Below are 21,478 nucleotides of genomic sequence, written 5' to 3' on the forward strand. Positions count from 1 at the left end.
TAAACTTTTGCCCTGCAAAAGACCCTGTTAAGTGCCAAGACAATTCAGTGGAGGAAAAGAGTCTTTTAAACAAATTGTTCTGGATATGCAAATGAATGAAGTTATCTTACACCACTGGCAAAAATTAACTGAAAATGGATCAAAGACCTAAAAGGGAAGAGCTAAAGCTCTAAAACACCTTGAATAAAACATAGGGGGGAGCCTCATTATGTTGGATTTGACAATGATTTCTTGGATAGAATACCAAAAGCACAGAAAACAAAAGAAAAAATAAAGTAGACTTCATCAAAATTAAAAACTTCGGTGCATCGACAGACACTATCAACAGAGTGAAAAGGCAACTCACATAATGGGAGAAAAATTTGTAAATCATATATCTGACAAGGGATTAATATCCAAAGATTAACTAATATATATATTAATATATAAAGAATTCCTGGGACGCCTAGGTGGCTCAGTCAGTTAAGCGTATGCCTTCAGCTCAGCTCATGATCCCAGGGTCCTGGGATCGAGTCCCACATCGGGCTCCTTGCTTGACAGGGAGCCTGCTTCTCCCTCTGCCTCTGCCCCTCCCCCTGCTTGTGCTCTCTCTCTCTCTCTCAAAATAAATAAATGAAATCTTTACAAAAAAAACCCCAAAAAACTCCTACCACTCAACAATAGAAAAACCAAACAGCCCAATTTAAAAATATGCAGAAGACATGAGTAGACATTTCTCCAAAGATACATAAATGGCCAATAAGCACATGAAAAGACACTCAACATCACTGATCATTAGGGAAATGCAAATCAAATGGCTACAGAAAATAACTAACATTGGTGAGGATGTGTAGAAATTACAGCCCTTCGTGCACTGCTGGCAGGAATGTAAAATGATACAACTACTCTGGAAAAAGGTTGACAGATTCTTTAAACATGCAGGGGTGCCTGGGTGACTCAGTCAGTTAAGCGTCGGCCTTCAGCTCAGGTCATGATCCCAGGGTCCTGGGATTGAGCCCTGCATCGGGCTCCCTGCTTGGCTGGGAGTCTGCTTCTCCCTCTCCCTCTGCCCCTCTCCCTGCTCGTGTGCTCTCTCTCTGTCAAATAGATAAATAAAATCTTTAAAAAAAAACCCCAAAAACTCAACATGCAATTATCATACAACCCAGTACTTGCAGTTGTGGGAATTTAGTCCGGAGAAATAAAAACTTACATTGACACCAACACCCATATGCTAATTTTCTATAGCTTCTTTATTTGCAATAACCAAAAACTTGAAACAACCCAGATGTCCTGTAATGGATGAATAAGTAATTTGTAGATGCATACCACAGAATGCTACCCAACAATAAAAGGTACCAAACTACTGATAAACACAAACCGTAGATGAATCTCCAGGGAATTACGTTGAGTAGAAAAAAGTCAATCCCAAAGGTTGCATACTATACGATTCCACTTGTATAACATTTTGAAATGATAAAATCATAGAAATGGAGACAGGATTCATGGTTGCCAGGGATTAGAAAGGAGGGTGTGGGGAAGGAAGGTGGGTGTGATTATAAAAGAGCAACAAAAGGAATTCTTAAGGTCCTGCAACTCATGCCATATTGGTTCCCCTTTTAGGAGCAACTGTATGTTCTATATCTGGACTGTGGTGGTGATCATACAAATCTACACATGTGGTAAAATTGCATAAAACTAAATACACACACACAGAAAGGAGTACATATAAAACTGGTGAAATCTAGATGAAGTCAAGGATTGTATCAATGTCAATATATGGTTGGACAGGATGTTATCATCGAGGAGATAGAAGGATATACAGGATCTCTGTGTATTATTTCTTACAACAGCATGTGAATTTGCCATTATCACCACCCCGGCAAGAACAGCGTGACCAACGTAAAATTCTGAAGAAGCTCCACAGTAGTTCCATTGGAAGCTAACGATACCATTATCCATAGACTTATTCTTTTTACCTCCCAAGGCATCCCTTGAGGTTAAGAAAGAGCAATTTCATCTATCGTTAGGCAAGCCTTACCTTATGGTTTTCCCAGAATTTGGTATTAGTTTGCCCTATGAGAATTAAACTAGTAGGGGCGCCTGGGTGGCTCAGTCGGTTAAGCATCTGCCTTCGGCTCAGGTCATGATCTCAGGGTCCTGGGATCGAGACCCACGTCAGGCTCCCTGCTCAGTGGGGAGTCTGCTTCTCCCTCTCCCACTCCCCTTGCTTGTGCTCTCTCTCTCTCTTCTCTCTCTCTCAAATAAATAAAAATTTTTTTAAATAAAAAGAATTAAACTAGTAAAAATAAAATAATTTAGAACAGTAGCCATTAGCCATATTAGATGCTTTGACAATAAGAAGAGCAATGCAGGGCGCCTGGGTGGCTCAGTTGGTTGAGCGACTGCCTTCGGCTCAGGTCATGATCCTGGAGTCCCGGGATCGAGTCCCGCATCGGGCTCCCTGCTCAGCAGGGAGTCTGCTTCTCCCTCTGACCCTTCCCTGTCTCATGCTCTCTCTCTCTATCTCATTCTCTCTCTCAAATAAATAAATAAAAAATCTTAAAAAAAAAAAAGAGCAATGCATACTGAAAGATATCAAAGGATCTCAGGGAGGATGTCTGCATTCTTCTAGAAAAGCAGGAGCCCAGAGAGGAAGATTGTATTAAGCTGTCCTGAGCCCTGCCTTGGAGGGCAAGTACCTCGGCCTCACACTGGCATTGATCTGCTTGGGACGGCTGCCACTTCCGGAGTATGGGTATTATGGGTGAGGTGCTCTACCTGCATCGTCATTAATTCTCAGCACAATCCTCCCAAATATGAAGTTATCAGCATACTTACTAAGGCTTAAGAGATGAAATAACAAGCCAGAGATCACACACGTGGTGAGTGACAGAGGTGGATTTCAGGCCTATGCACCACCATACCATTTCCATTCCACCATACTGCTCTTTAGAGGCAGCAAGCACATAAAACTGTTGTAGCTTGATGCTGTGCTCTTAGAATTAGCTCGTTAACTCTCTTCATTCTACTTTCCTGCTTCCACACTTTGATTGCCCAGATAGAGGTTCCAAAAGGGGAACCAGTGTGAGTATCTGTCCATTTGGCAGTTGTATTCCCCCCTGTACATGAACACGTCGGCACTGATTTGTTCACCACTCTATTGTAAAAATGCTTAAGAGGCATGGGTTGCCTGCAGGCTGATGATTCTCGTACGCTGGAGCATTCTGTTCCTGCAGACAGAGAAGATACCGTGCTTAGGTTAACCTCTAGGGTACTACTCCCGTGTGAGGGCACAGTCTTTGATGTCCTCCCTCTTTTAAAATTCAGTCTTCATGCAGCAAGTTGGGGAAATGGTGTTACAGATGTAAGTAACTGGCCCAGACCCAGAGAGTTGATTACTGGCAACGTTAAGGTTGAGAACTAGGTCTCTGAACTCTTCTTCCAGTGTAACTATTTCATCTGTGCTCATGCTGTCCGAGCATCCGATTTCGGGGGCAGATGTGGAATAATGGGTTTGCAGGCTCAATCCACATTCCAGTTTTCTGTACTCGTGCTACCTCTTTGGCTAATGATGAAATTATTATTTTTTTTTTAGCAAAACTGATAGCTTTATTATAAGCCCACGATTTCCGGACATAAATAAATGCACAGACACTGACCAGCCAGAGTGGATGTGCTTCAAAGGTTCATCATCCTCCTGTATGACACACACTGGGTAGGCGCTGCTGGTTCCTACGATAGCTTTTCTATATTGAATAGACTGTTACACATAAACAGTTGTATTCATGAGACTTCACCCCAGTTATTTCCACCACCTGGTGTGGTATGTGGCACAAGCAGGATGTCAATCCTTGTGCATTGGATTGGATCGGAGTAGACTGGATTAAATTGATTGAAAGTGGTTCTAATGTCTTTTTTTTTTTTAAAGATTTCATTTATTCATTTGACAGAGAGAGACACAGGGAGAGAGGGAACACAAGCAGGGGGAGCGGGAGAGGGAGAAGCAGGCTTCCCGCGGAGCAGGGAGCCCGATGTGGGGCTCGATCCCAGGACCCTGGGATCATGACCTGAGCCGAAGGCAGACGCTTAACCATCTGAGCCACCCAGGCGCCCCAGTTCTAATGTCTTTCAACTCTTAGCTACTGTCATTTATTTAACATCCCTACCCAGACAGCTGTTTAGACCATACCACGACTGGTCACAGATACATTATTAGGTTCGGGTGTGTGTCCCCTCACCTGAAAGATCTCCTTTATCAGGCAGGTGATTTCTGGTAACCAAGACCTTCCTGACACCTTACCCGTCGCCAGCCTCCAGGGAGGGCCATGTTAGTTTTCTGATTCCAGGACTTGGGAGGTCCAGGGAGTGTCAGCGTGCAAAAGCAGGTATCACGGAGGTGCTCAGATATGTAGCAGTGCTGGTTCAAACTCGTAAGCAACTGGTGGTTCACTGGAAAACTCAAAATAATGAGCAGTGATAGCTTCTTAGAGATACCTATTAATTACATTATTCTTCTGTTTGGCAGGTCACCTGTGGAGGTCAATTTCTCATAGACACCCCTGCAGCTTCTCTTTTTCACTTCCATTTATCTGGGGAATCTTTTTATTCATTTATTTTCGCTTTCAAATATAACATCCAAAATGCCTCACATCTATTCTTGTTCCCCACTGTGTTCACTGGAGTTAATTTAAAATTATTCACAACGCATTGTTTTCCTGAAATTCATCTTTAGAGTCTTTGGAGATAGTTGCTCAATAACATGTCATGAGAAAAGTTCAGATTTGCAAAGCATTTGTCATTTCCTCCTGCATTGCTAATTTATTTAGTAAGCATTTGTTTCTAGCATTCTTATCTGCCAAGCTGTAGACATATGTACGTGCCAGATCCATAGAGCCATAAATCCAAAACTGTTAATAATCACACTAAAAGTAGGTTGGAATAAGCTTTGGTACCTAGCTCTTCTGAAAGTCCTAACCCAAACCCTTTTGTCCTTGCTTAAAAATATTGATGCTCATATAAGGATAACTGTGTTTATGAGAAGTTTCCCATTTAGTTCTCAACTAAGGCTCTGGAATATTTAAGTTAATGCTGGACAACTATCATCCTTGTTAACTGTTCATGGGACTTCCACGAGTGTAAGTGGCAGTAATAGATTGATTTGGATCCTGGTTTCATAAAACACACTACTTTTCAGTTAAACTCCCTTTCCGCCCTGAAAGAGTAAGGTGAATTTTTGCCTTAGTTATTAATGCCTGTTGATTTTATTTCAGTGATACAGGCATGGATGGGAAGAAGTGCAGCGTATGGATGTTTTTACCTCTTGTATTTACTTTGTTTACTTCAGCTGGATTATGGATAGTGTGAGTATTCTCTTATTTAATTATTTAAGGACTCGGTGCAGTGTAGATCAAAATGTAGTTTTGATAGTATATGGCATAGCTATATAAGTGTATTTATAAATACTTTAAAATAATGTTTACTAATTCGACCTTGCTAAAGTCCCCATTTGTCTTCCCTTCTATTACCCAAAGTAAAGAGCAAGAGTGAGTAATAAATTATGCAAAGCAGGTAGTGAAGAATACTGGTTTTATTTTGTGTTCCCGTGTTCTTTCGGTAATGAACGTTCTATAAACTGGTGATAGGGATTCATTATTTTCAAGATTTGCTCATTATTCTCACATGCTTAAGATTCCATTCACAGTCCAGTGCATAGTCCGGTATGACTGGGTTTGGTATCAGCTTATCACAAAATGCTCCCACACTTGCTTATTTCAAGTACTATTTCACTTCCAGCAAATTATTTTAGTTCCTTGCTGTTCACTGAGAGAGGTGGGTACACTCCTGAGAAATTAGAAAATTTGAATTCTAATTTTAGTTTCCTCAAAGTTGTAAGGTCTTATTTCTTTGTTTTCCCAGTTTCCAGATTATAATGATTACCATCAATTTGGAGGGTAATTAATACTATTTCTTGAATTTTCAAGAAATAGTATTAATAATCACATTTGAATTGTAAAGAGCCTTATAAGTGATCTGTAGGTAAACATTATAGCAAAAGAGTTTTTTCCCAGCTGGGAAAAACAATGAATATGATCTAATGTGACTAATCTAGTAAAACTGGGAAACAAATGAGTCTTTTAAAAAAATTTTCTTTGTTTTATAAACTTTACTTGTTCTTTCTTCGTAGATACTTTATAGCTGTGGAAGATGACAAAATTTTCCCATTAAATTCAGCTGAAAGGTAAAGCCAATCTCTGGGTAATTCGTTGTTTATCAATAGACTTAATAAAACTTTTGCCACTGGTGAGGTTAAACTGTGCACAAATGACTGTACTTTAACTTGTGCTTTTTCTTTTCCAGGAAACCGGGCGTGAAGCACGCACCCTATATAAGGTAACTCGATAGCTCTTCTGATCTGTTGGATCCTAGGAGAAGTTGGGAGATGACTTAATTTGGGCTACTGGGTGGCTAATAAACAAAAATTTATGTCTCACAGCTCCTCGGGAGGCTGGAGGTCCAAGATCAGGGCGCCAGCAGTCAGGTCTTGATGAGGGCCCTCTTCTGGGTTGTAGATGGCCATCCTCTGATTGTGCCCTCCCACGGCAGAAAGGGGACGAGACAGCTCTCTGGGATCTCTTTTATAAGGGCACTAATCCCACTCAGAAGGGCTCGACCGTCATGACCTGAGCATCTCCCAAAGCCCCACCTCCTCATAGCATCACATTGGGGGTTAGGATCTCGACATACGAATTTTGAAGGGACACAGACCATTGAAGGTGGCAGATTTTAAGATAGTAGTAATAGGGCGCCTGGGTGGCTCAGTTGGTTAAGCGACTGCCTTCGGCTCAGGTCATGATCCCAGGGTTCTGGGATCGAGTCCCACATCGGGCTCCCTGCTCGGCGGGGAGCCTGCTTCTCCCTCTGACCCTCCCCCCTCTCATGTGCTCTCTGTCTCTCTCATTCTCTCTGTCTCAAATAAATAAATAAAATCTTTAAAAAAAAAAGATAGTAGTAATAAAACATGTCATTATTTTCAAGTATTGCAGGTGACGAGCCTCCTGCAAGCTGTGTGTTTAGTCAAGTCATGAACATGGCAGCATTCCTAGGTAAGAAGAGTGAAAGAATGCTTGATGTGCTTTGTACCTTTCTTTTTTATTTTAAATCCTCCCAAGCCCACATCAAAAGCACGGTGGGCTTAGCTGATAATTTGGTATCGTATCATGTCAATATGCTGAAGCTGGCTTTTCGTTTTGAGGGTCTTTTTTCTCGTACTTTCATGTTCACCTTGCTTACCTTACATCTTCTCTTCCCCTTATCATCTTTATCATTTCAGTGTATTCTTGACTGTATTTCTATTGCCACGTGAAATACTGTATTTCACGTGCCATAAAATTCCTGCATGACAATGTAGTAATCGTGCAATACATTTGTGTTAAAAAGAATGCCTTATTTATTTCTTCACTGGCAAGGATGACAAATGCCTGGGCTTTGTGATAAATATTGATGTGTGGAGACACTGTCTTTAGATCTAAAGGTCAGCATTGACATGGGTGATGCTGTCTCCTGTATATATATACACATACCAAGATCGCAAGTGGAAATGTAGGTTAAAAAAAAAAAAGAAGAAACCTTTGGTACTCAGGTCTGGTCCCTGTTCCGTCCTTTTCCTTCAGGGCCCAAGACCATCATTTCATATCCTGTCCGCTTTGTTCTGTGAGTGTTTCCTTCTGAGGATTGAGGGAACCAGCCATTCTCTCTGTCCTTTCCCACGTCCCCCTTGTATACCATCTCCCCAAGGCCAGTCTCCTCGGTGTCTTTCAAAGGGTCAGCTAATATCATCGTTGGCATGCTGTAGGGGATGGGCCGGTGATAGCTAAATTTTTCAACAACTGCTTTCTGGAAATGGTTCTTTTGGATGGTGAGAATTTCAGCCTTGGTGGCATCTGTCCCCCAAAGAGGTGACCTATTATTTCATCTATGTAGAACTCCACCCCCAAAAAGTTCTCATTTTTAAGATGTTATTTTTTTAACGTTTGCTGTAGGAAAAGGAAAGACCTATAGAACTCACTGGAAAATCAAGGGAGATGGTTGGTCCAACACGCAACATAGGCACAATCTTGGTATAGAAGGCTCAAAACATGAGAAACGTGGAGAACGTTCCCAGGGAGGCCCAGGAGGCCTCTCTTGAACCCGTGAAGTTCAATGAGAAGCACACTGGGGACTTGTCTGCAGTTACTAAAGTTCCTCCCTGGAGCTAACTCTATGTGGGTCAAAACCTTTCACCACCCAGGCGTCCCCAAAACATAGCCCATTTTGCCTGAGCAGGAGATGTCTGGAAGGCATGGACTGCCACGCCACCACTAAGGAGGAGGTCAGATACAACCCTAATGCCGAAGTTGCTGAGTCTTTGAAGAACTCTCCTCGTCGTGTCCTTGGTAGGCAGGATTTTCATGTCCTAGCTATTCCCCAGTTCTGGAAAAGGCAGTACTTACTGCAGCTGATGCACACCTGGGCACCAGTGTCAGTCCTGGCCAGTCAGGTTCTGTCTTCCCTGCCATCAGCCTCAGCTATCATGAGCTTTAATTCTCACCTTTTTTTCCCTACTCTTGACACCAAGGCATAAATGACTGCTAAGGAGCTATTTGCATTTAAGAGAACACCACCACCACCACCCCCCAGCTCCCCCCCTCCGCCCCGAGAGAGAATCTTGAATTGCAGGGTCAGGGACCTTTCCCAGTCAGCCTGCAGTCACACCAAGTAGGCCTGCAGGTTGGTACCTACTCATATGATCTTCCCCACGGGGTGCAATAATAGCAATAATTAATAGCAGTCATTTATATTCCAGGCATAATGCTAAGTGCTTTGCAAATACCACCTCATCTAATCACGAGACACAGGAGACTGCCCTTATTAAAAAGCTGTCACAAGCTGTTTGTCCTCCACTTGGGCTTTGAAGACACCAATGAACATGTTGGAAGCCACATATTGCTTCCTTCACATTCTTAAGACAAATTGATATTTCTCCATAGTCTTTAGTGTGTAATCTTCAAAATGCCAATTTGCACAGCTCACAAATGTATCCAGATATAAAGCTTATGATTAACTAATTATAAAAGCATTTCCAAAAACAAAGTAATGAAAACAAGCTCCCCTCCTCCAGATGACATTCGTCATCATCTTATTCTCTGGTCCTCCCCTGTTCCAGCAAGAAGCACTTAAGCCTTTACTAGTGCTTGCTCTGAGGTATTGCAGTATCCAGTGTTTATTCTTTATTATCTTCCAGCATTTTCGGTGCCATCTGGTAGACACGAAACTGATGAAGATTAGTGTTCAGTGGGAGGAAACCAACAATTATTTATTTATCAACTCTGGGAGTGAAGAAGAATCCATTTACTAATGATTCTTGCTCCAAGTGGAGGAGGCTTTCATCTCCTCAGGCCAGTCCCTGTTAGACCTCGGACTATTACTTTAGATGGCATTATTGACTTTAAGGAACAACGTGGACTGCCTAGAAATCACTGCTTTTTGGCAGAAATCTAGATTCTAATTTACAATCTACAAGTGCGTCAGTGTAGCATTTATTAAAATCAGTTAGCAACGATCTTCTGTCTTTTTGATGTACTAATCAAAGATCGAACTCAATTATTTTCTTTACCCAATTAGTTATGCACTTTGTCCCAAATCCACACTTTTATTTCCCCCGGGGCGGCGGGGAAAGAGACCTAAGACAAATTTCTTGAAAGGAATATTCTTTTCTGCCCTGAACAGGTTGTGAGGATAAAGCTGATAGGCTGAATGATCTCAGTCACTTAATAGCAGCTGCTCCCCCTCCTTCAGCCAAAACACACTGATTGCTGGGTTCTACTGCAGTCATAAATAGGAATTATTGATGCACAAACAATAAAACTAAACAAATGAACAAAGAATTTGGCCAGGCACCAATTTAGAACTGCAATGAAGAGCTGCTGTTTTGAGTTTGAACTTTAAAAGCCTGACCAGAGGCGCCTGGCTGGCTCAGTCGGGAAAGCGTGCGACTCTTGATCTCAGGGTTGTGAGTTCAAGCCTCACATGGGGTGTGGAGCCACTTTAAAAATAAATAGATAAAAATAAAGGCCCAGTCAGCCTCACAATAAAAAATTTAGTAAAGAAAATAGGCAATTATTCTACTCTTTGTGTTCTTTTAATATAGATAAATAGGGGATACTTACATAGCAAAGGACTATTCCAAATACCATAAACAACAGAAGGGTGGGTTTTAAAAATCTTTTCTAAAACTGTTAATAAAATCTAAAAATTTTTTTAAAGATTTTATTTATTTATTTGACAGAGAAAGAGAGAGAGCAAGCAGGGGGAGCGGGAGAGGGAGAAGCAGACTCCCTGATGAGCAGGGAGCCCCATGCAGGGCTCGGTCACAGCACCCTGGGATCATGACCTGAGCCGAAAGCAGACACTTAACCTACTGAGCCACCCAGGTGCCCCTAAAATCTAAAATTTTTAATGAAACTAAAAGACATATCTTCTGATCAGAACATTAATGTAGTAAAAAATTGTTCAGTATATATAAAGACAGCTTTGAAATCACCCCACTGCCCAGAAGTCTTTCTCAAGCATGTATAATTAAATCATTACTTGGTTGAAAAGGACTTAATAACCGATAATCTGAATCTTGCCTCCATTAAACCTGTTAATAAAACTGTTAAAGGACCAGAAGCTTGTAATTTCCACCACCTTAAAATTTCAACTAGAATCTTTTTTTTTTTTTTTTTTTTTAATGTAGCCTCTATGACCAACGTGGGGCTTGAACTCACAACCCTGAGATCAGGAGTCACACGCTCTACTGACTGAGCCAGCCAGTTGCCCATAGAATCTATTTTTGAAGGAAAATCTGCCTAGTCTGAGCTGATTAACAATGGCGTTAATAGGTAAAGAGGGCAGAGTGTGGTGTTTGGAATGCTGTTCTGGAAGTTAGGAGTGTTGGGTTGAATTCATGTCTCCAAGTAGGTTTCTGTTTCCTGCTTAATTTCATCATCTGTTCATGATAAAATGATTTATCATCATATTACAAGTGGGAAGGCTAGCAGGGCTGAGACCAGAAGATGATACATGTCCTGTGTTTACCAGGGAGAAATGAGTAACACAGAATATGGCCACTGACGCTCTTGCTCTGGGCGCAAGGGAACAAACCGACCTGACAGGTCAACAAGGAGGGCCATCTGTGTCTGCCTCAGCAGTGCTTTAGGGCTTAAGCCGAAGTTCTAGTACGATCCTATTCCCCCAAATTAAATGACATCCAGAGCTGCTAGAGTAATACTTTCCACTAGTCATTTTAATTTAAGTGTTTTTAAAGATTTTTATTTATTTATTTGACAGAGAGAGATTGAGTACAAGCAGGAGGAGTGGCCGAGGGAGAAGCAGGCTCCCCACTGAGCAGGGAGCCCGAAGCGGGGGCTCCATCCCAGGACCCTGGGATCATGACCTGAGCCGAAGGCAGACGCTTAACCGCCTAAGCCACCCAGGCGCCCTCACTAGTCATTTTTAAAAGAAATGAAATGTGCTGTCTTGGTATGTGGTCATTGTGTCCTAATATCCATACACAGTTAATAGCAACTGTCTCCTGTGGTGCCCTGTGTTGAGGATTCTGGTCTTAACCTAGTGACCTCTTTATCTGATGATCACTTAGGGCTTATGTGGAATTTCTCCTCTCCGCTTCCTCCTCCTATTCCCATTTTAAAAAGTAGGAAGAAGTTGTGCTGATTTTTTCATCCTCTAGGATACTTGTTGTCATTATTAATAGACTCTGATATATTATAATTTCTAACTAGGTCCCTCAAACCATTAGGTTTGAACTCTTTCAACTCAAGTATCATTTATAAATTCTATGACCTCTAGTGGGAGTTAGATGAAGCATAAATATACTAAAAGCTAAATCAGAGCTGAACAATTTGAGATTTTATAAATTACAGTTTACTACTATTTTGTTTCTAAAATCCAAATCTTAACCAAGTTGTATACACCACTCTTTGATCAGAGGTACTTGGAACTGAAAATCAACTTGCTGAGCTTAACTTTGTAACTTCACATTATGACATTCAGCAAATATAGGAAATGCAAATTTATGGAAGGGTTTTCTTTATTAATGACTACTAATAAGGGCCTATAATGAAGATAAAAACCTTTAAGAAGGGGCGCCTGGGTGGCCCAGTCGTTAAGCGTCTGCCTTCGGCTCAGGTCATGATCCCACATGAGTGGGATGTGGGATCCCACATCGAGTCCCACATCAGGCTCCCTGCTCGGCGGGAAGCCTGCTTCTCCATCTCCCACTCCCCCTGCTTGTGTTCGCTTTCTCACTGTCTCTCTCTCTCTGTCAAGATAAATCAATAAAATCTTAAAAAAAAAAAAAAAAACCTTTAGCAAATAATTACCTACTTAATTGCTGTATAAATAGGATAATTCTTGAATTTCTAATTGTCTTCCCTGTTAAACCTTAATGTCAAAATAAATGGTCTTAGGAAGTAGAAAGTGCATTTCCTTATATGTAGATATAACTTATATTAACTGCAAGCACTCTTTTTCACTTATTTGTAGACTAACCTCTCCCAGCTTTTTGCATAAATATGAAAATACCCCTGCACTAAGCAATTACTAAAAGGGGATCCTTATATTCATGGCTTGGGTATGGACCATCCTCAAGGTTACTATTAGAAGTCAGGTTTGAGGTATGCCTGGCTGGCTCAGTTGGAAGAGCATGTGATTCTTGATCTCAGGGTTGTGAGTTCGAACCCCACATGGGGTATAGAGATTACTTAAATAAATAAAACCTTAAAAAAAAGAAGTCAGGTTTAAATCTAGGTAAATTCCTTCATTCTTTCTGATTCTCCCATAACAATTTGCTTCAAAAGATGGAGTGGGCTTTCAAAGTGAGTAACATCATAGAAGTATTGAGCTTTCATCATATAATCAGCGTGATTTTTAGTACATACCAAGCCCCCAGATCTATGTTAAAATTCAGATTTCATAATTTGATTACTGTAACTGCTCTAATTTAGATCGACTATCCTTATCCTTTGACAGTGGACACCTCCAGATAGAATTAGAGGGAAGTGGGAATAAACCAGTAATCAAGGGATTTGTACACTTGCCTTGTCTTCTTCCTATCCCCAGGAATGATTTCTGGCACAGAGACCAGCAGGTGTGCCTGAAGGTGGACCCATCTTCTTCCCTGTGTCTTCCTGCCATGTCTGCTCTAACACTGTGAAACTAAAGGGGGGGGGTGAATTAGTGAACTCTTGAGCCATGGATTGTCTTTATTCCTGTCTTAATTGTTGTGTGAGGCCTCTGCGATGTTCTCCTAAGCCAGTGTGTCCTGGGCTGACCTTGTTTTTGAAAACTCTGTGAACAACCCTTGCACCACTCAAATAACATACAGCACTGCTGTTTCAACTCCTCTCTGCCTCCCCCAGGGTAGGCATAATAAACATCCAAATAATCATAAGCATCACGTGGAAAATTTCTTTTAGAAATTATCTGCCATTTCAGAGACTTAAAAGTGCACCATGGCGCAAAGTTTAACCTCGCACACTGGGGCTTTAGAACTCTGCCTCAGAATCTAGCTGCATGATTTAGATTTTTAAATGTTAACATTTTGTTTTATCCCCAGCTCTCGTGGTAGCTGTTCTGCGCTTCATACAGCTGAAACCCAAGGTTTTAAATCCATGGCTGAATATTAGTGGATTGGTGGCGCTGTGTCTGGCCTCCTTTGGAATGACCTTACTTGGTAATTTTCAGGTACTTCATTTGGCCTTTTTCACCTCCTTCTCCCCCTTCGCCTAGAGGATGGTCATAGCCACTGATTCTGCACAAATCTTTTAAATAATGCTAGTGGTGGTTCCTATTAAGCACAGGTCCTCCAGCAGTCAGTCCTTCTGGTCTTCGGCCCCGTCTGCTGATGTTCGCATTGCACGTGTGAGGGTGCTCACTCTGCACTGGAAGTACGGCACAGCTATGGGGAAAAGTAGCCTCTACAATCGCTGTGTATCTTCTAGAGAGGATTTCAAAGTGCTTTACACTTTTTCTCATAAAAAATTGTCTCCTGATGTAACTTTCTAGAAAACTAATATGATCATGGCCTTTCTAAAATTAAACACCGAAGGGGCCCCTGGGTGACTCAGTTGTTAAGCGTCTGCCTTCGGCTCAGGTCATGATCCCAGGGTCCTGGGATCGAGCCCCACATGGGGCTCCCTGCTCGGCGGGAAGCCTGCTTCTCCCTCTCCCACTCCCCCTGCTTGTGTTCCCTCTCTCGCTGTGTCTCGCTCTGTCAAATAAATAAATAAAATCTTAAAAAAAATTAAATTAAACACTGAATATCCTTTTTGGATGAAAGCTTGCATTTCATAAGAGCAAGCTCACGTGGGACTCAAGTTTGCAAACACAGAATTTCTCTAGAACACCTAGGACTTGTATAAAGGTCTACTAACACTAACTCTTCTGCCCAGATATTTAGAAGCCAGAGATCACAACATTTAAGAATCATTTCCCTAGGGGCGCCTGGGTGGCTCAGTCGTTAAGCGTCTGCCTTCGGCTCAGGTCATGATCCCAGGGTCCTGGGATCGAGCCCCGCATCGGGCTCTCTGTTCAAAAGGGAGCCTGCTTCTCCCTCTCCCACTCCCCCTGCTTGTGTTCCCTCTCTCACTGTCAAATAAATAAATAAAATCTTTAAAAAAAAAAAAAAAGAATCATTTCCCTAGGAGTGGCTCAGTTGGTTGAGCATCTGGCTCTCAATCTCAGCTCAGGTGTTGATCTCAGGGTCATGAATTCCGGCCCCGTGCTGGGCTCCACGCTGGGCATGGAGCCTACTTAAAAAAAAAAAAATTCCCTTGCCAAGACCATCATCCACCTCTGGACTCGAACGACTCCATTTGTAAGACAGACGAGGAGCCCCCCTGCACTGGAACAGTGGTTGTCTGATTGCCCATGGCTCGTTCCCTTCCCAGTGTCCTCCAACCTCTGCTTTATATCCTGGTGAGAAACTTCCTCCATCCGACACCTCTCCCCATCTGTGGAGTGAAATCCAAATGGCAGAGGCATTTAAAAATATAGGGCAGTGGATTTTCTAAAACTGTCTCTCGTTCCACCCCTCAGTCCTGGTAATTCATTACACCAGGAAAACTCATTCCCCAGGACTTCGCCTGGCACAGAGGAGCAACGGAATAGTTACTTTTGAATCGATGGGTCGTTTGACAGATTGGCAGTCCCACTCGTTCTTTTACTACTCTAGGGCCCATCCCCTATCAAGCCAGACTTACTGAGTGGCTGCTGCCTGCTTGTGCTGTAGGGGCTGTTTATAAACCTATTAACCTATTAACTCTATAAAAACCAGGGCCTGGATGGAAGTTACTGGGTAGACCTTTTGGTCTTTCCTAAAGTCCAGAGATTGGGTTGTTTTGGTGAACCACAAATACTCAAAACCATGAATGATGACACGACATACGAAGAACACTTTCTGGAACATCTACAGAGAATACAAAGGAAACAACAAATTAGTTGCCTGTGAAGAAACCAAGTAGCTAGCGTATGGGATGGGAGACAGACTTTTCCATCTGCACTCTATAATTTTTTAAAGTTTGAACCATGTAATTATATCATCTATTTTTTAAATTAAGTTTAAAATAATAAATGAATGGACTGTGTATATAACATGGAAAACCAATTGCCTAGAAGTAAAATTGTATTTGAGGAATTGTTATTTAAAGTAAGATTTGGGGTGCCTGGGTGGCTCAGTGGGTTAAGCATCTGCCTTCAGCTCAGGTCATGATCTCAGGGTCCCGGGATGGAGTCCTGAATCGGGATCCTTGCTCGGCGGGGAGTCTGCTTCTCCCTCTGCCCTCACCCGCCCCTCCTGCTCTCGCTCTCTCTCTCTCTGACAAATAAATAAAATCTTCAAAAATAAATGAATAAATAAATAAATAAATACAGGTGTCCTCCGCATTAAAAAAATATGTAAATAAAGATTTGAAAATATGTCTTTTGAGCTAAGAGAGAAAAAAAGTGGCTTCTTCCAAAGAGGAAAAAATACTACAGCCAAAAACAATAGAAAAAATTGTAAAAGGAAAGCAATATTGATTTGATGCAACCATTATTCTCACAGCAATGTCAAACAATAAAACATCTGAAGACAATGGCAATTCAAAAAAATATTTTATTATGTTGTAAGAGCCGTCTCTTCAACTATAGATTTTATTTTCTTATATGTGTAATTAAAAATATATATAATTGCTAAAGATGTTTTAAGGGACCAGTATATTATTTTTTTTAAAAGATTATTTATTTGAGACAGAGAGAGAGCGAGTGAGCATAAGCAGGGGGCAGAGGGAGAGGAAGAAGCAGACTCCCCGCTGAGCAGGGAGCCTGACAGGGGGCTCAATCCCAGGATCCTGAGATCATGACCTGAGCGGAAGGCAGACATTCAACCGACTGAGCCACCCAGGCGCCCCGTGACCACTATATCAAAAAAAAAAAAAGTGACCAGTATATTTTTGACATCAGTAGGCAATGATTTGGAGTTACGTCTTTAACCCTCAAATGAAATAACCCAAATGGGTCTCCTGTAACCTATTAACTCTATAAAAGCCTTGACCAGGAATCTTCAAACACTAATGTCGTTTAATGGATCTACAAATATGGAAAAAGCTTTTAGGTGACAATTTTCTTATTATAAAAGGAAAATTCAACAAAATCCCATTAACAATGAATTGGTCACATTACACAGTCCAGTTTTGTAGGAGTAAGTGTTGTTAGCTGTCTATGTCAGTAAAATCTTGACCCGCTTAGAGTATATCCTCTTTGATCACTAAATACACAGGCAGATCCCGGGTCTCATTTCTTACTCTGGAAAACAAAGTTTGGGGTGTATGTTTGTAGAAACTGACATTTCTCTTTTTGGTGTAACTGTTTTTCTTTTGCTTTTCTACACTTTTCTGGAAAATAAATTCAAGGATAGATTACCCCTGCCTGAGTGGGTTATTCTAAACAAATATTTTGAGGTCTAGGGGTACTATTTCCTTTTTTCCCCCCTCAGACTTCAGACCATTTGAGAACAGACACAAAGAGCCAGTGAAGATGAAGGACTCCACTCTTTCCAAAATCTATCATCCCATTATTGAGACATCACTTTACCTATTTTTTTCTCCCTCAGGTGTTCCATTGGCCATCATGTCTTTTCTAAATGGGCCTCCTTGTCATTATCTGTTCATCCCTTAGCTCACGAATGATGAAGAAATCCACAATGTCGGAACTTCCTTGACCTTTGGATTTGGCACGTTGACCTGCTGGATCCAGGCTGCACTGACGCTCAAAGTCAACATCAAGAATGAAGGACGGAAAGTTGGAATTCCACGAGTTATTCTCTCAGCATCCATCACTCTCTGTGTGGTCCTCTGTATCCTTTGAATGTGAAAAGAAGGTGCTTTGACAGTGAGAGTAAAACCCAGATACGTAGATGAGAAAATCGCCATTTTCAATTGGTTAGGATATTGGTCAGATTATCTCAGAATCTTAGACAAAAGACAACAGTAATGGATATAAAAACAAAAACTCTCAGGCCTCTTTTTTATGCCAAAGAGGAGATGGAGAACTAAAAATAAAACAAGCTCTGCCTTCTCAAAATTGTTTCTATCTGTAGGTGGTGTTCCTTATCATTAATGATGTAAAAGTTTCCCCTGATGAAAAGCATAACGAAGATGCATAACGAAAATGGGGATTGTTTTTCCCTTACATCTTAAAAAAAAAGTTAATTTGTGACTTTATTAATGGCCCTGTTATTTCGTTTAATTTGCAGAGGAGAACGTGGCAGGCCTCCTGTGTCACACCTTGGACTTCAACTTATCCACTCAGTAACAAGCAGAGAAACCAGGAAAAGCTTAACCCCAAACACATCCCAGGAGACTAGCCCGGGAGGGAGCACGGTGACCCCACCTACCGGTAGCGTGGCCCAATAGAAGCCGGCCAGTTCCAGTGCGACCAGTCAGATCAGCCACTCGTTCTGTGGGGCAGAGTGATCTGAAGTGCTCACTCCAATAGGTTCTCCTCAGAAACCAGAGAGGAAGGGAATAAGGTTTCTAGGTGGTAGAATGTATAGCTAACCCCATTACATCTTCGGGCACGTAATCGCCAACATTTATTAGGCTCTTATCATGTGCTAGGCGTTATTCTAAGCACTTTAAATGGATCAACTCTTTTAATCCTCCTTTAACAAGAATAGTAAGGACAGAGATAATTTACCCAAGATCACACTCTGTATGCAGCGATCTTGACTTAAACTCAGGCACAGTTTGAACTCTTCACCACCACACCCTTTCGCCTTAGGGAAAGTGGCTTTAAAATATGAAAACGTTTGTGGTTCAGAGATGTCCTGTAGTTACTGGAGTCTTTGGAGTCTTTATTTCTTCTTTCCTAATTGCCAACCATGTGACTGGTTTTTTGAAGTTCTGCAGCACCTTAGAGAACAATTAAGGACTGGAGAATCAAGCCAAAACTCGTGCTTATGGCTAGCCACTTGATAAAAGATTTTATGAGTAAAAAGGTCAGAATTCTGGTATGAGATTTGAAGATTTATCCCTTCCCCACTAACTTAAGTAATAATATTGCTTTGCCATTATTTCGAGCCCTCAGTCAGAAGAGTATGTACAGACTTTACTTTGCGTTTTCAGCTTATACCAAACAACCCTGACCTGTGTTGTTCCTGAACATTTGGAACCCTGCCTTGGTTCCCAGGTGAACAGATCCAGGCCTTCTCAGGACAGCAGAGTCTGGCTGAAGTAGTTTCACCGTATTCTTTTGCCCTCTGAAAATTTCCCAAGATTTTCAGTGTAAGTTCTGAAGACAGAGCTAATTCCAAGGGAGCATTTCTGATTTTTCTTAAAAAACGTATTTAGACCTTGGCCTCTTGGCTTCTTACTAAAGCATGCTTTGAAACGCTCTCCTTCCCAGCTCCGACCGCCTGTATACTGGTGTGTGTGCGTGTACGTTCCATAGAGATTCAGGCATAGGAGTCTCATTTGTTGTTTTAATAGTGAAAACTAGCAGAAAAGGAGGAGGGGCTGCTTACACGGTATTAGCACCGTAGAGACAAAGCTTCGATGTAGGTGATTAGTGATTGGATATGTTCAAAATTGTTTCTGCAGATAGAAAGGTGACTATGAATCCAGTCACTTGCGGTGATTTTTTAAAGAGAGATTTCTTTTTCTGGCCAACTAATTTTGGGGGGAATTTTAATCCTTTTGCTAATCTCACAGATTATTAGGCAGCGGTACAGCTGCATGCCGAGCCCGGGAGTCCGAGTCCTTGTATTTGAATTCCGGCTCTACCAGTTAACACCTCGGTGACCTCAGGCAAGTTACTTAACCATCTGGACTCAGTTTCCCTACTTTTAAATGAACTGATGATAATAGGATTGCTGTGAGGATTAAGTTAGATTTTCCACGCAAGCACCTAGACGGATGTCTGGCACAAAGGAAGAGCTCAGTAATGGACTTCAGATTATTCATGCAAGTCGTGTGTTCAGCAAGCTGTCAAGCTAAGTTCTGCTGGTGGGGGGGGGCGGGGAGTGAGCCTTTTCTTGTAGCCTGTCCCTGTCCAGAAAAAAGCCCAGTTTTAATGAGGCTGATGGGGGTACTTTCCTTGACTGCTGCTCCCCAGATTTCATCCTCATGGCCCAAGGCATCCACATGTACGCAGCCAGGGTCCAGTGGGGTCTGGTCATGTGCTTCCTGTCTTATTTTGGCACCTTGGCTGTGGAGTTCCGGCATTACCGTTACGAGATTGTTTGCTCCGAGTACCAGGAGAATTTCCTAAGCTTCTCAGAAAGCCTGTCCGAAGCTTCTGAATATCAAACCGACCAGGTGTAACCTATCAGCTTTTCCTTGCCTGTGAGGTGGGTGTGCTGGGAGAAGGAGCCAGGATGCACCCACAGGACTTGGTCCATAACCTCATCACACATTTTACACACACACACACACACACACACGTTCATGGCCACATTTGCCAAATGAGCTTTTCAGGGCAAGTTACTTCTTTAACAAAAAAGCACAAGCCCTTATGTGTCGAAATACATGCTGTTACACGGAAAATATATGCACGACAGAGCAAGAAGCTTGTGCACGATCACTTCTCTTTTCCCCTCTCTCCCCCAGTACTCCCTGCTCTTCTCATTCTCTTCATGTACTTCAGACATTGTGATCACCCTACCACAGAGTAGGGCGGGCCAAATGTAACATGGGAATAATGCCAACTCCCAAAGTTGCCTTCAGATCCAAAGGGCTTGGAACCAGCTCAGGAGGAAGTTCTGAATCTGGCACTAATACTCTTGAATGGACTGAGTATCATCAAGAACTTCCCCATAAAAACTCCCTTCATCACTGTTCAGTGGTCAGCTGTTTGGAGTCAATGAGAGGAATATGCTACAAGCCCATCACCATGATTTGGACTTTACCGTGACTGAGAAATATTTCCAAATGTGAATATTCGTAGGGACGTGGTCTGCCAGGCATGGAACAAGATGGGGGCAGTGAGGGTATGGTTTCGTTTTTGCTTCCATAGTATGCTATGTATGGCTTTTGTTTTATATTTCATAGTTTGCCTTCTTTTTTTCTTTAAGTAACACCATGGGTCTCTCAAGACCTCATGGACAAAGAAGATGTAGGCCAAATGCAAGAGCTGAGCTTGTTTTGGGTTCAACCATGATAAAAGCAAAAAAAAAAAGGTGACCTGCAGGCTTCATTTGCTGCTTTTATGTTCAAAGCTAAGAAAATGTTCACAGAAAAGCACAAAGAAATATTTGTGGAGGTAATAAGAAGAGCTCCTGCTGGACATTTACAAAAGGAGTCTTAGAGCATCTTGTTTTAAGTCCAGATCAAGGGAGAGCTACTTAATATGTATCTATAGCTCAAATTTAGTATTTGGTCGGGGGGGGGTGTTTAAGGGCTTTTTCATACTTGGAATTTGTAGAAACCAACTAAACAAATCACCCTTCCCCCAAAGCAACTGGCATGGCTGATCCCTTACTGCCCAACATACACGTTTCACCCACGAAGAGTTTAGAACGCAAACAATAGGCCTAGGCTTTTGAGGCTGTGCTTCATAAAGAGCAGAATTCCGAGTTCAAAATGCCCTGGAGTGGGCCACGTTGACAGAGCCTCCATGAGTGCACTGTTTCAAGAAGTCCCCAAATGTACTTCACAGGAGCCTGGGATCTCATGGGATATAATGTGAAAAACATTGTTTTTTAATTCAACCCAAACTCAGATTCTTGAGGAAGGGGTCCATCCATGACTTTTCATCTCTGTATTTCTCTCTGCCTCCCAGCACAGTGCCTGGCACGTAGAGGTGCTCAACAAATGTTGTTAAATAGAGTTACTGGTAATTTAAGCGTAGGAGAAAGGAGTATCAGAGAAAGATTCAAAGATGAGAGAACAGGTGACCGTTTCAAGCAAGACAGGAATGGAAA

The 21,478-nt window shown here is 41.9% G+C and overlaps 1 protein-coding gene across 3 annotated transcripts in view; it reads left to right on the forward strand.

Annotated features, from left to right (window-relative positions):
- The window catches only part of TMEM150C (transmembrane protein 150C), a 71,801-nt gene extending 51,068 nt beyond the window's left edge, over positions 1-20,733 (forward strand). For all 3 annotated transcript variants that reach the window (XM_035004672.1, XM_035004671.1, XM_035004669.1), the window contains 7 exons: positions 5,253-5,342; positions 6,167-6,220; positions 6,340-6,372; positions 7,018-7,085; positions 13,637-13,764; positions 17,236-17,413; positions 19,672-20,733. In XM_035004672.1, the coding sequence (XP_034860563.1) occupies positions 5,263-5,342; positions 6,167-6,220; positions 6,340-6,372; positions 7,018-7,085; positions 13,637-13,764; positions 17,236-17,413; positions 19,672-19,880 (750 nt within the window). In that variant the 5' untranslated portion in view covers positions 5,253-5,262 and the 3' untranslated portion in view covers positions 19,881-20,733. The remainder of the gene's footprint in view (positions 1-5,252; positions 5,343-6,166; positions 6,221-6,339; positions 6,373-7,017; positions 7,086-13,636; positions 13,765-17,235; positions 17,414-19,671) is intronic.
- Positions 20,734-21,478: the final 745 nt, after the last annotated feature.

The sequence above is a fragment of the Mirounga leonina genome, unplaced genomic scaffold (genome assembly GCF_011800145.1).
Source record: "Mirounga leonina isolate KUSES-001 unplaced genomic scaffold, KU_Mleo_1.0 Mir_129, whole genome shotgun sequence".
Lineage (NCBI taxonomy): Eukaryota > Metazoa > Chordata > Mammalia > Carnivora > Phocidae > Mirounga > Mirounga leonina.